The sequence below is a fragment of the Mixophyes fleayi genome, chromosome 10, assembly GCF_038048845.1.
Source record: "Mixophyes fleayi isolate aMixFle1 chromosome 10, aMixFle1.hap1, whole genome shotgun sequence".
NCBI classification, from domain to species: Eukaryota; Metazoa; Chordata; class Amphibia; order Anura; family Limnodynastidae; genus Mixophyes; species Mixophyes fleayi.
In genome coordinates this window covers 9568247-9583333 of record NC_134411.1, presented here as the reverse complement: position 1 = coordinate 9583333, position 15087 = coordinate 9568247, and the positions used below count along the sequence as shown (strand labels likewise).

The window sequence follows — 15087 nt, the reverse complement described above, 5'->3', positions numbered from 1 at the left end:
AAACGCTGCAATCCCTAGGTCTTCAAGACACAGTTCTATCCTGGTTCTCATCTTACCTCTCTAATCGCTCTTTCACTGTTAATTTCTCTGGAGCCACATCTGCTCCGCTTCCCCTATCAGTTGGAGTACCACAAGGCTCGGTGCTAGGTCCTCTGCTGTTCTCTATCTATACCGCTTCTCTTGGAAATCTAATAAGTTCCTTTGGCTTTCAGTATCATCTCTATGCGGATGATACCCAAATCTATCTATCCTCTCCTGATATCTCGACATCTGTGTTGTCCCGTGTAACTGACTGTCTTTCTGCCATTTCATCTTGGATGTCCTCTCGTCAACTCAAACTTAATCTTTCTAAAACAGAGTTAATAATATTCCCACCCGCCAACAAGAGCATACCTGACATTTCTATCTCTGTTGATAACATGACCATAAATCCCACCCCACAAGCTCGCTGCCTAGGTGTAATCCTTGATTCACGCCTATCCTTTGTTCCCCACATTGACTCTATATCTAAATCATGTTACATACATCTAAAGAACATTTCCAGAATCCGCACATATCTCACACAAGACACTGCTAAAACCTTAATTCATGCACTAATCATCTCCCGCATTGACTATTGCAATTCCCTCCTTACTGGTCTTCCCAAAAACAGACTCAAACCCCTAAAATCTATTTTGCATGCTTCGGCAAGACTGATTTTTCTTGCAAATAGCTATTCCTCTGTTGAATCACTCTGTATGTCTCTACACTGGCTGCCTGTCTTCTACCGAATCCAATATAAAATACTTTTACTAACCTACAAGGCCATCAACAAGGCTGCACCAACATACATCTCCTCTCTTGTCTCAAAATATCTCCCAACTCGGCAACTCCGTTCTGCAAAAGATCTGCGTCTCTCATCCACCCTCATTACATCCTCCCATTCCCGGTTACAGGACTTTTTTCGGGCTGCACCCACTCTATGGAACTCTCTCCCTCGCACAATAAGACTCTCCTCTGTTCTACAAACTTTCAAGCGTTCTCTGAAAACCTACCTATTCAGACAAGCGTATAATATTCCTCAACCACCATCTTAACCTCACTACCTTTAGCCTGTTACACAATTTCACACAAGACAACTACCCCCGGACCAACATTATTGTGTGACAGGATCATTTAGCTTATGAGTCACCCTACCTTTGCAGTCTGGCTGGGCCAAGATGCAAAATGTATACTTAACCTCATGTGTCAATCTCCCATTGTCCCATAGATTGTAAGCTTGCGAGCAGGGCCTTCTCACCTCTTTGTCTGTTTTACCCAGTTTGTTTATTAGTTTATTACGTTTGTCCCCAATTGTAAAGCGCTACGGAATATGTTGGCGCTATATAAATAACTGATGATGATGATGATGATGATATCCCCCACCCACTAATGAGAGTTCGGAGACAGTGACCTTATGCAATCATAAAGATTTTATATTTATTTACATACATACAAATTAATTTTAACAGCTGACAGTGTCAGACAGGAAGAAGAAAGTGCAGGTAATGCAATATTTATATACATTTATATTACAGCACAGGTTAAGTTGTATGTCTGACACACACACACCTATGTATAAATACTAGGTTATATTTTTAATAGTCCTTCACCTCCTATATACTGCATAGTAAATGGGCTTAGAAAATGTGGAACATTACTAAATTTGCTACATACCATGCTATAAATGTTCAATTTGCTATAGTCTAAATGTCATGTTGATACAGAAATATCAAAAAAGTAAAATAAGACTATAATCACCTGAATACCTTGGACAATGGGGCCTTAAGATGTGTGATAAATCTGGTCTTCACAAAAATATGTAGCTCTTTTAAGTTATAAAAACTTACAGTAAGTGAAAAGATTTGTGCAGTCTTAGGCAACCTGTTATTCTCCAGCTCTTGTGGAACTACAAGTCCAAGCATACTTCATCAGCCTATAACTTGAAATAGAATGCTGGCACTTGCAGTTCTACAAGAGCCAGAAATCCACGTTTCATACCTCTGTATTCCTCTAATGTAATAATGTAGGATTATGCCCAAGATAATACTTTTTACAGGACATTTTTGTTCAACTCTTTTAGATAATGACTACCCTTAATTAGAAATCAACAAGGAGATTATGATTCAGAATATTTGAATGTGTGACCTGGAGTTACTTGACATTTATAACGGAGCTATCTCCTTATTGGCTTAATAGATGTTTGTATAGAACTGATGGAATTATTCTGCCGGACACGAAACAGCTCTAGCCAATGCGGATATTACTAAAACACTGAGCTGCAAGGGAGAACTTGGCTTGTATGTGCACTTGTATTTCTGAGTCAACCAAAGACCTTAAACACTTGTCATTATAGGTAATTGTCAAACTTGGCTTTGTCTCCTGCAGCCCAAAATCTAAATGGATTTTGTAAGGTCAGTCAATATCTTAAACAAATGACTACATCGACCAACTAAATCTGCATTAGGCTACACAGCAGTGTTCGTTTTTCATATTGCCTCACACAAAAACAGGACAGGTGGGTTTTTCAGTAAGATATAATAAAATTATTAATGTTCTGATTCATTTAAACTTAAAAAGGTGAGAAGCAAACACAAAAAAACTGCAAAGCATGCTGGTACAAAGGACTGATGTTTCGCACTGCGGATCTGTCATTTAACTCTGGTTCCTCATGATCGCTAGCAGTGAAGGTACAGTATGGAACACAGCTATTAAGCCAAAACTAAACATACAAGCTTAACTCAAATAAGAATATCCTGGAAAATCTTCACTTACTGAGAACTCCAGCTGTGAAACAAGCGAGCAGGACATAATGAGCAAATGTGTTTTTACTCTGTTAATAATAATATCGAGCAGGTGTAATGGGCGGTTACGATATTTAAAGGAACCCAGTGTCTAAGATTTGTTTCCGGAAGCTGAAATTCAATGTGGCATGTATACATTTTATCACAGTAGAGTCTAAAAGCAGCAAAACCTGACATATAAAATACCTCAGATCCTAAAATATTAAATACTGTTTCCACCTGCTATACAAATCTATTTATAAGGTAATATTCACATTGTATTGACCACATGCAAGTGTTAGGATAGGAGAGTGGTTTTATTTTATTGGCAAAACAGAACAGCAATGTTTTCATCTGAGGTAAAAAAAAAAAATATTTTGGGAGAACAGGGTCCCTGAGGTGAAAATATTTTGGTTCCTTCTTTTCAGTATAAAGAAACCATTTTGAGGTTCATGAAAAATAGTACGTTTATGCTAGAAAATGCTACAGACTGAATTAAGCAGAAATGCATTTGTAGACGATATAAAATAATTAGTCTTTACACAGATAAAGTAATAAATTATAAGAGAAAATGGAATTTTAAAAATACTGATTTGTGTGTATATGTGTTATAATTCAAATGTTGGAAGCAATTAGAAATGGCCTAAAACATTACTGAAAAATAGAAGCCATAAATTCTGATAAATCAAAATTTGTTTTACACTGAGTAACGGACATGTATGGAAATATCTGTCTAGAGCAGAAGTTTCATAAAGCTGCTAAGTGCCTTTATTAACATAACTTATTCAAAATGAAACAATAATTAACCTGAATTAACTGAAAACCTTAAAATCTATATTAAATAGTAGAATACTTAACTTTCTGTTCTGTAACCGAGGCTGATGAGTTTCCAAAACATTCCAAACCAAATAATCCAACATACGTTTTCCTTACAAAGCCTTTCCTAATAACAATGTGGTTTTGTAACTTCAGACGTTGTACATTGCTTTAACTTCTCCATCAACAGACCAAAGTACTTACAGTTCTCTCTTCAAACATAATCTTATCCAGTGGTCGAAGTGTGGGTGTATATGATGGTATTACATACCGCCACTTCTCCTACTGCCTTCATTGTAAAACTATCACATTCCATTCACTTACATTCCCGTTACATTTTTTCATATCGCCACTTCTAAATTTCCATACCGCCACTGATCTTATCCAATACATTTAAGCTAAAATAAAGAGAAGTTGTAGAGAGTTTGGTAAGGTGAAATATATATTCCTAATAAATTACCTTGAAACTATAAATGTTGTTAGGAAATGAGAGCGATGAGGGACAGAGGAGCTCCCTATGCTGATAGCCGGGCGGCTTCCTCTATACTTTACACCTCTCCTGCTGTGAGGTTTGGGGGAAATGGGGGAGAGAACGGTGCCTTGCTGAATTGTTATCTCTTGGAAGAATAGGGAACCCCATTATTTTGCTAATAAAATGACGTCACAGCACCTGGTGGCAGGTCCTCTGTCTAGGACCATTGTCTGTTTTGTCTGGTGTCCTGATGTTATTAGCCCCAACCATCTGCTCATGTGTTTTAATTACATAATAATAATGGCATTTTCTATATACGCACACAGTCCTTTGCCTCTTAAATGTATATGTGGCTACGCCTTTTCCTAGAACTAACGTAATGACAAAGACTTGGATAAAATGACAATGATGAGACCCATAGATTGTAAGCTTGCGCCCAGGGTCTTCTTACCTCTCTGTCTGTCTGTACTGCCCAGTATTGTTTTATTACTGTGTTTGTTCCCAACTGTAAAGCGCTACGAAATTTGGTGGCGCTATATTAATAAATGATGATGATTATGATGATGCTTAACCTTATTTTTTTGAAACATTAATGTATATGAAAACTTTTTTTTAGCATTATGAAAATGTATCTTTATGAAGATATGAACTTAGCTATTTGTTCACACATCAATTGAGTATTTATGAAATGTAGCCCAATGTTTTTGAACATTTTTTTTTCCTTCCACTGCATTAAGATCTCTTGCATTTTCTTTCTTTCTGTGTAATATTATAATAATATCTCTGCACCATTATGACATCTAAATATAACAGCCACAACAGTTCTACTTTTTAATAACACTTAATATGAGTATTTTTTGTATCTATCCCAGTCTGGTCCCACAAGACATAAAAAATACTTCTTCGGTGGACACCATGATGAACAAAAGCTTAAACATTACAGCCATTACTAGATATAGACACTCTAGGATCATTGAGAATTAACTGAATTAGCGTGGGCTTACAATGCCAATTTACTTCAGAGAACTACATCCATAGGTGACCCCAGTCAAATGAATATCACTTGGTAAAAAGACCACTAGGAGATAAGGTCCTAAACCAGAAATGGACATTATCATGTTATTGGTACCCATTTAAAAGCGTGACCTTCATTATGTTTCTGAGATATTTGGGTTGGTCACCTCCACCATCAGTAGACTATTAGGGTCCATGGAGATCTCTGGGGGTTGTGGCTGTTGATGGTGGTACAGTGTGGCCTGCATGTCCACGTTGATACAGAAGAGTCCAGGCATCAGCTGCCTTTGATAGTCCTCCCATTTCTGCATCATGTCCATTAAGGAGGTATTGCTCCTGAGCCACCTGGGCAGAGACTCGCTGGCGCCAAGGACCAATGGAACAGGAAGGCTCTGAGATCTCTTCAATTCCAGGTGGTAGTAGAGCCTGGAACACAAGATAAAGCATAACCTATAGGATCGCTCTTTCAAATTTGCATTTCACACAAAAAATTGGAACAAAAAGCAACTCAAAATAGTATATATGTGCCAGTCATAAACTATAAAAAACAGCTACTACTACTGCATAAATGTCAGCTCAGCAGCCTGGCATTTATGTTCTATGATATCACTGGCATTACACCAAAAAGGCTCAACAGTGGTCTATTAACCAGATATATATGTACCGGCGTTAGGCTATTATCTTTCTATTTACTAGCACATGGTAGCACAGTGGTTCTGTCATGCGTTTGTGTTATTATATAGCAAGTTAGCACTTTCCTTGTCAAACACAAAGACATTTCCAGGGCAAAAAATACAAAAATTCAACAATACTTAAACCATTAGATTTGAACAGTATTAGAAGAATATATATATATCTTTTGGGGGTTGGGGGTGGAGGAGAGTGGTATGGTGAGCAAAAGAGTGAGTTGTACCAAGGATCCCTAGATTGTGGGTAGGGGGCCAGATTATTGATATATGTTGTATTGTAGGGCCTGATTTATAGTTAGAGCCAAAATCCAAGAGAGGTTATGTGCAGTTGTGTCTAAAACAAAGGTAACGCCAAGAATAGTTGGATATATCTGACAAGATGGTGACTTTCCAGTGGCATGGTCATACCATACGGAAGAAGGTCCATCCTGTACAGAAGACCTGGGGCTAGATTTACTAAGCTGCGGGTTTGAAAAAGTGGGGATGTTGCCTATAGCAACCAATCAGATTCTAGCTTTCATTTATTTAGTACTTTCTACAAAATGAAAGCTAGAATCTGATTGGTTGCTATAGGCAACATCCCCACTTTTTCAAACCCGCAGCTTAGTAAATCTAGCCCCTGGAGTCTGACCCAGGGAAAGTGGACTCATTGGAATGGCATGTAAATGGTTTATGAATCATTAAGTCACTAGTGAAGATAACTGTGTGTGGGAGTTCTAGGCTTTGTCTCATTGTTCCTCAGTTAGTGAGGGAATATCTGCCTGCCATTTATTAACACAGTTCAAAAGCTGTGGGATGGTAGTTACCAAACTGGGAAAAGGCTTCATGTTGGGGAACTTTTAAAAACATTTTATTAGGATGTAGAATGCGTTCAAGAATTGGAAAGATGCACGAGAATGTTCAGAGCAGATGTGGAGACCTGGCATGGAAAACATGGGGAAGAGGAGTGATATTATGGGACCAGCTGGCTACAGATATACTGCACAGCATTGCAACATGTCTTAGGGTTGGTATTCATGGACACAGTAGGCCTGATTCATTAAGGAAAGTAAAGAAAAAAAAAAAAAAAGGAGTAACTTTGCACCTTGGTAAAACCATTTTGCATTGGAGGGCGAGGTAAATTTAAAATGCGATGGCAGATTTATAGTTGGGGTAGGGCATGTCCTAGATCAACTTTAAATTTCAGTGTACAAATAAGCTATCAAGTATTTGTATGCTAGATGAAAAAACAGCCAGTATTTAACTTGTGTGTAAAAATGTGTAAAATAATAATAAACTAATTTGCACTCCTTGCACTGTAACATGGTTTTGCCAAGGTTCAAAGTTACTACTTTTTTTGCTTCACTTACCCTAATGAATCAGGCCTAGTAAGTTTAGGGGAACATAAAGTACTATGAAAAATACCTCCCCCACCCCCAGCAGTATGAGTCATACAGTAGAAAGACTGAGAAGTCATTCACACATATGCACTGGGAAAACGTGGGCTTTGTGCTTTCTCTCAGGCATTTTAATATGTTTTATGTGCACTGTGCATCATTAATCTTAATTCTGTAACGGATCACTGAACATTTATCTTGTGTATAACCCACTGCTGCTATAATACATTACTGTATGTTTGTTTATAAGACAGGAAAGTAAAACGTGGTCTTAACAAATGGCCAGAGGAACCCACCTCATGCTTTAGGTCACGGGGGTAAATGTCTAATCCTCTTAGCACAGAGGACTGTACATTTTCCCTATTAAGGGCTAAGCTACATAGGATATTAATAGTCGCTCGTCTGCAGACGGCTAATCGCTAAACACTGATCATTGTTTTTTTATGATGTGAGCTCCACGTGCTATTTTCAATCACTGCGTAGTGTGACCATTGTGACCGATCACACAGTTCTGCACTTAATAGCATCACATAAAAATAAATCCTTTGTGCAGCCTCCCTAAAGTATAGCCGGGCAGGCGACTGATCACCAGCAAGAGATTTTCTTGTCAGGAAATGTTCTGTTGACCTTTCTAGTGAAACATGCTAAGAATGTCCAGGCAAGTATCATAAAGGAAAAAGGAATTTGTTTTAATTTTGGGAGCAATTAACCACTTGTAATTAATTGCATAAAATTGCTCTGTGTTATCTACCCAAGTCATCTCAAAGAGAGAAAATCCTCTGTGTAGCCGGGGCCTTCGAGTTAAACTTTGCTGCGTAAGGTAAAACCTCTTTCAATCTAACTGACGTAAACACCGTAATTATACCAAATCTTCTGTCTTTGATCCCGCAGGTGCAACATGAAACCTGGATTTACGGGCTAATTATATGGTTGCTGATAACAACCTGACATGAAGTTCACTTCTCCAATGAGTCACATTTCAGCTGGATAAAGGTATAAGTTATCCCGAGCTATTCACCAATTCACTGAGGAAATGAATTGAATCTCCCCCTATGATAACACTTAAGGGGGAGATTCAATTCATCGACTCGATGTCCGGATGCGTATATTTCCGCCTCTTAGGGTAAGAAATCTCCGCTCATATTACTGCGCACCCCTATGGGATGCGAGGGAAACGGAGGGAAACGGAGCGGAGATTTCAGTCAGAACATCGAGGCGATGTGTCTTCACGGATAGTTCCGGGGCCACATTGCACTGAATTGAATTTTCCCCCATAGTGTTCCCAGTCACTGTAAATGTTTTACAGTGGCAGTTTTGCACAAATATATTATTACATTATTATATTTCAAATGTCTTAGTAGTTTTATTATGAGGAAAAGAAAAGTGTTCAGCTATAATAAGTGTATCGCTGCATGTTTGGTACAAAAATGAGCATAATGCTCAATAATAATTGTAATTGCTTTGGAGCATAATCGGGGAAACGCATAAATCTGGTAGGAAGATGACCTCTATAATCCAGTGTGTACGGTCATCTTCCGATCTCTGTAAAAGTCCCTGGAAGTAATATAGCCATTGTGTCTCATCCGTACGGCCCCCAAACATGTGACCAAACTGGACGGTAATATTGTTGTTTGGGCCACCAGAAAGTGGTGTAGGGCTGTGGACCTCTTAAGTTGGTGACACATGGGCATGCTAAGTGAGGTTACCAAAACTACATCATTGGATTGTAATATTACAGTGTTATGACTGTGGTAGATTTTCAATGACTGACCTCCTCATTACTGAAATATAAATCTAAAATATATAGTACATATCACTGTCAGTAAATAGTACAGTACATCTATCTACTTACATAGTTATAGTGCAGTGTTTCTCAACTCCAGTCCTCAGGACCCCCTAACAGTACATGTTTTCCATATCTCCTTGCTGGAGCACAGGTGTATTCATTACTGACTGACACATTGTAGCAGGTGGTATAATTATTTCACTGGTCACCTGGCAATCCTGCACTGTTAGTGGGTCCTGAGGACTGGACTTGAGAAACACTGTTATAGTGTATAAACTCAACTGAACATACATACAGATGCCAGTAACAGTGCTCTAAGTAATCTTTTGAAGTCCCAGAAACAGGACAAAGTGTAACCCTCTATCTAGTAGTGGAGTTATGGCATAGTGCAAACATATACATGCCACTAAGAACAATGGTCAAGTTTATTTATAAAACAGAAAACTTTTCATACAGTGACATCTGTACTGTAAGGGGGGATAAACTGAAGGAAGTCTGTGGGATTGCATGGCCATTATAGTAAATGTTATATAGTAGGCATTATCTAAAACTGTCTCAGTTAAAAGTTTAATTGTGTTTTACCAAAGAAAAGAAACATGTATTGCACATGCTTGATCCGGCTGTCTTTCCTGTATGTAATGAAGAAAGTGTCCCATTCCATCATGTCATACATCATATCACACAGTTTGAAAGCGTTCTATGGCAGAATGTAAGTGTTAAACAAAAATAATTAGTGCAAAATACACCTAGATGGGAAATTCATGCAGCGGTTACAGCGGGGTAGAGCTCATATACACGGATGTTCATATTAGGTATTCAGAGCATCATTTAGAGATAGGCTGAAAACTGGACTCTCAATGTACTACCAGTAGTAAAGTGCATGATAAACACACGTTACTACTGTTAGTCCAAAAAACAATGTACAATGAATGGCTCTGTACACAAACACACACATTCTGACAAGAGCTGATGATAGTTTGCCTCAAATTCAATTACCATATACTTGAGCTCTATGGAGGCGCTCATTAAGCAAATATTACAAAGTGCTGTCTAAGCTTTTAACAGGTGTTGTTTTCAAAGTGTGTATGAAAGGCAGGAGGCGTTGCCATAGAGAACACAACTGTATTATTTTTTGGTGAGCACACTGCAATACCAGACATGAAATGAGCCATTACTGCAACACTGTGTCTGTCAAAGACTTCTTATAAAAATATGTTTAAGCGTTGGCTTTAATGCCCAGACTATCACGATGCCATTGGACGATGGTTAAACAAATACCTGGCTGATATGTGGCTCCCCAGTCTTTTCTTAGCTTTCCTCAGGACATAGTGACATACTTTGCATGTCTGAGCTTTTATCCACCGTATGTCTTCTGGGACATCAGGAAGCCATTCCAGAATCCTGCAGATGGCATTTAGATAGTTAAAATAGAGGATAATAAAGATACTAGCAGTTGGAAGTAGATGACACTGGGCGTAAGAGCTCAGTCTATGTATTACCTGACAGTGAAGGACAGTGCAGATTCCAGGGGCAGAGTGTAGGGCAGCATCATGACAGATGCTAAGCGTACAGGCAGCAAGTTGGATATTGATAAGTATACACTGCGCTTCTCCGTACAGGCCTCCAACAGAGCTGGTGGAGGGAGAGAGAGAGAGTGTTTGGTTAAAAGCACTCAATGGCCAATATGACCAGGCAGTCATGCTTGGCTTGTGTGAACATCACTCAGTAGTCTTATGGAGTCTATGTGGGGAGGAGTTCATGTAGTCATTATGCAGTCACATTATGCAGGACTGCACCGCCAATGTGTTGTCTACAAATGTAATATCGCTTCCATGCTTTAATCATGGAAAGTGACATGATCCTCTTCCCCGTCAGCAACTAGTACACATACACAATGAACAGAACTAAAACACCTAGCTACAATACTTATCCTCTGCGTATTGTTTGTCACACATACAGTATGTTTCACTTTTGGCTGTATGTCACTCCTGCACTATAGCTCTTGTACATTGTGGTAAGGAATATGTAGCATGCTTACCCTGGTTTAGTCTCTGGGGAAGATGCTCAAACACATGCTCCTCCACCTCCTCTACTGTGTCTTCAGCCTGCTCCTCCCTTTCATTGCTCTCTTCATCCTGATTGGCCAGATTGTCAGGAGCCGGCAGGGACAGACATCTCATAGGCCGTGGCCGATCAAGTAGCCCTGTGGAAATCACGTCTCACAACATTAGTATAAGTCACTTAAAAAAATTAGAATAATAAAGAATTACTCTATAAATATAGTTACTTTATAAAGTGTTTTTGTAAGGACTATCATTTTTATGCTGTGATAACCGGCTCAATTATATTGTTTTGCTATATAAGGCTTTCTTTTGCTACATATTTTATTTGGGTTATAGGAGAAGAAAGGAAAAAACATAGGGAAAAATACACTGTCCAGGATTTAGTCCTTCTTTATATTTTCAAGCCATTAGTGCACTTTCGGAAATACACATCAAATATATTTGTGTCTTCTAAACGTTCTATGGGTCCCACTGTCTGTGGCTTTTCATACTAGTTTTTACATTGCCACAGCTGTATTTTACCCACATGTGGACCCTCACTTGGTTGGATGGGACCCCAAGGGACATCAAAATTATGTTTTTACAGGCACTATTCAATATAAATTCAATTGAAATCTCAGCAAATATACAATTTAATTATTAAACCCATTAAAATGATATTGATAAGTTTAAGAGTAGAGAGAATTGTACGGACTTTCTCTGCACATCAGAAGATTATTTTCCCAGATAATGATTCACAATTTACTCACTGCAAACTGTAGTATTTCTGTTAAAATACACATGTATTGCTGGAGCTATTTTACAGGTTAAAAAATTCCAATTGTAATCCTTTAAAATAAACCCAATTTAATTTTCACCTCCAGGTCCATAAACCCCATAACTTGAAACTGCTTAATAAAACTCATCAACATATCAATGATGACTGTGTCAATGTTGTTCTCTGTATATAAATCTAGACAGTTCTTTGTTTAAAAATACGAAAATTAAAATGCCTATGACACAGGCGCATTTTTGTAAACATAATGCAAAAACCTCTAGAGGGCAGTAGCGCATCAAGCTGAATATTAGAAGCACTTAAAACCTACTTTTTAAGGTTCTGTTATATTTAATACAAATTGTTATTATATATACATACCATTTCTCTTTAAGAAATGTAGGGCATCCCTGTACCCCTGCTTACACATGTCTTTCAGCACCTACAGAATATAATACAGAGAGGAAATGTTACACCTATATGCAGATGTAGGGCCTGATTCATTAAGGATCTTAAATGAAGAGGTATCTTATTTCAGTCTCCTGGACAAAACCATGTTACAATGGAAGGGGTGCAAACTAGTTTTCTGTTTTGCACATAAGTTAAATAATGACTGTTTTTTCATGTAGCACACAAATACTTTATAGCTTATTTGTACACTGAAATTTAAAGTTGATATTTGTGTGCTACATGAAAAAACAGTCAGTATTTAACTTATGTGCAAAACAGAATACTAATTTGCACCCCTTGCATTGTAACATGGTTTTGTCCAGGAGACTGAAATAAGAATCCTCTTCATTTAAGATCCTTAATGAATCAGGCCCGTACCCTTCAGTTTCAGTATTCAGAAAGCTGGCTTCAAAGCTTATACCTACTAATGTACATAGAGCCTCAGTGCTCTGTTTTTGGACCATATATAATAATGAGTAACTACATATATTGCTGCTATGCTCACCTGAGGTAACCTCTACCAACTCAGAGGTGGCAGAGGATTTCGGCAGAGAGGAGAGAGAAAGCCGAGCACCACGCTGCGTGGTAATGATTAACTCCTTCACTGCTGAGCCCCATCTCAACCCCGGTGCGGAGCACTTTTTTGGTTCATCACACATTTAACTAATGTCTCCTGATCAAAAACTTTCAGCAGGAAATAAATAGACAGGGGTACCATCATTTGAAAGAGCTATCTCATTGCCATGGATAGGGAGGTAGTGGTTCTAGAAGAGCCTGGCCCTATCCCTGGCATTACCCTTAGACTTTAGTGGACTGTGGCCGTGCACACATGATTCTAGTGGGGGAAAGTTCCCTTTCCTCCGGCAGAATCAGAAAACCCACAGATCACAGGGGGAATTGAGCCGTATGTTTATTTAACCCTTTAAATGCAGAGGACGAGTGGGATTCGTCTTCAGCACTTTAGGAGGTCATGTAGAGGACGAGCCCCACTTGTCCTTAGCACAGAAGGGGTTAATCTAATTATCATGCATGAGCACCCTGGATCCATCCCGACTCCTCCTCCAGTCACGTCTATGCATGAAGGCACATACGGGTCACGTCTACGCATGAAGGCACATATGGTTCATGTCTATGTATCAAGGTACATATGGATCACGTCTATGTATCAAGGTTACCACATACATTTGATGTTTTAAATACATTTACTTCATATATGAATTCCTATAAACTATAGCCTTATAATAATCGCTTATGTCATTACTTAAAATCACTGTCATGACTTCAGTATTCATTTGCAACCTTATTTTGTGTTTTGCACTTTATTGAGAATCCTATACGACCCTCCAGAAATTCACCACTACCTTGCTTTCCCATGTTGCGTTGAGTGTGCTTGTCTCTACTAATCCATTAGAGATCACCAATAACTCCATTCCAAAGTATCTAGCCCATTATATATTTACTCTTTGTGTCAAGTGTGTATGTAGCAAAATATTTTTTTATTTTTTTATTGCAGTACCGTGTCTGCCAAATGTCAACTGTGTAAGTAAGTTTTCCTACACCTGTCTTCTCTTTTTCTGCCACTAGGTGGGGATAGACTAAATGTGAGAGTTTCAGCAAAGAGACTCACTTCCCCAGTACAGTGAGGATGGGTTTCTGGGTGTATGTTTACTTGATTACTTACAAAAACATTTCTTAAATTCCTAACTTCCCTATTATTGTAAATTCTGCAGACATGAATAACTGCATGACATATGTGTGCTCATAGTTCAGTGGTTACAGGCAGCAGCACATTGTCATGAAATTCGAATGTTTTGCACCTGATACTATTGTCAATTCTGTGCAGTGTGACACTGATATTTTACAAGATATGTTTTATTTTTTTTGCAGTAACAAATGCATGTAGCCCCGTGGATACACTGGGCAGTACTGCCATATCACAAAACTCCATGCACAGCTAGCCTACTGCAGTGATAAGACTACTTATCATCCCATCTAGTGAACCAACACACACACACACACACACATGTGCGACCAGTACCTGAGGCTCAGGGGGGAACAGAGCTTTGGACAGTCTGTACAAGTTACTGAGGTTAAACTGTATGCTGGTGTTGGTGACTCTGAGCTCGTGGATATTGGTGCAGCCATCCCGGGGACAGATGTCACTCTCGCCTGAGAAGGGAGAGACGGTGATGGTATTCTTCAGCTCATACTGGGGCAGGTTGTCGGAGATTCCACCATCCACATACCTCTGAAGGAAGAGAAGGACAACGTTCAATTGCAGGTGGCAAACAATTACTTGCGTACAGTTTATTGTGAATGTAAAAGTTCTGATCTATATAGCAGAAATTATCATTTTTGCAGCCATAAGACAGTGCTGCATTGTATACCAATCTGAATAATATACCCATTACAGACTTAACAGCCAACATGTGTTCTCCAGATATTTGGGGTTATATGCTGCTAAAAAATGCAAAAACAACCAATCAGACTTTTATTTTGCAATCCTTAAGCTGGGTACACACTACAGAAATTTCGACCAACTTTTTATGCAGAGCGATCTTACATGCGATCGATGATCCGATCGCTCGGTCCATGGACTGCATACACACTAGCCTTGTTTAGGACGATAAAGGGAAGAGCGGACGTCCCATTAGCGGCTTTTTACAGCCATGTTGTCGTGAGCAACGACTGTAATTTCGTACTCACTGTTGTGGATCGGTCGGAAGTTTATACACACTACACAGCGGAAACGAGATTGGGCCGAAAATATTAAACGGTACGACCAACCAAATAAGGCGATAATCATCCATTTGGGCAGACTTTCAACCATCGTGTCACTGCACATACTGACCCGACTTTTGAACGA

General features: G+C 38.8%; 1 protein-coding gene across 1 annotated transcript in view; it reads right to left on the bottom strand.

Annotated features, from left to right (window-relative positions):
- Positions 1–1431: 1431 nt before the first annotated feature.
- Positions 1432–15087, bottom strand: part of PNPLA2 (patatin like domain 2, triacylglycerol lipase) — a 43010-nt gene continuing 29354 nt past the window's right edge. The window contains exons 5-11 of the mRNA XM_075187837.1: positions 14260–14469; positions 12153–12213; positions 10993–11157; positions 10454–10586; positions 10233–10355; positions 4929–5529; positions 1432–4460 (exon numbers count right to left, since the gene is read on the bottom strand). Coding sequence (XP_075043938.1) covers positions 5241–5529; positions 10233–10355; positions 10454–10586; positions 10993–11157; positions 12153–12213; positions 14260–14469 — 981 coding nt within the window. The 3' untranslated portion in view covers positions 1432–4460; positions 4929–5240. The remainder of the gene's footprint in view (positions 4461–4928; positions 5530–10232; positions 10356–10453; positions 10587–10992; positions 11158–12152; positions 12214–14259; positions 14470–15087) is intronic.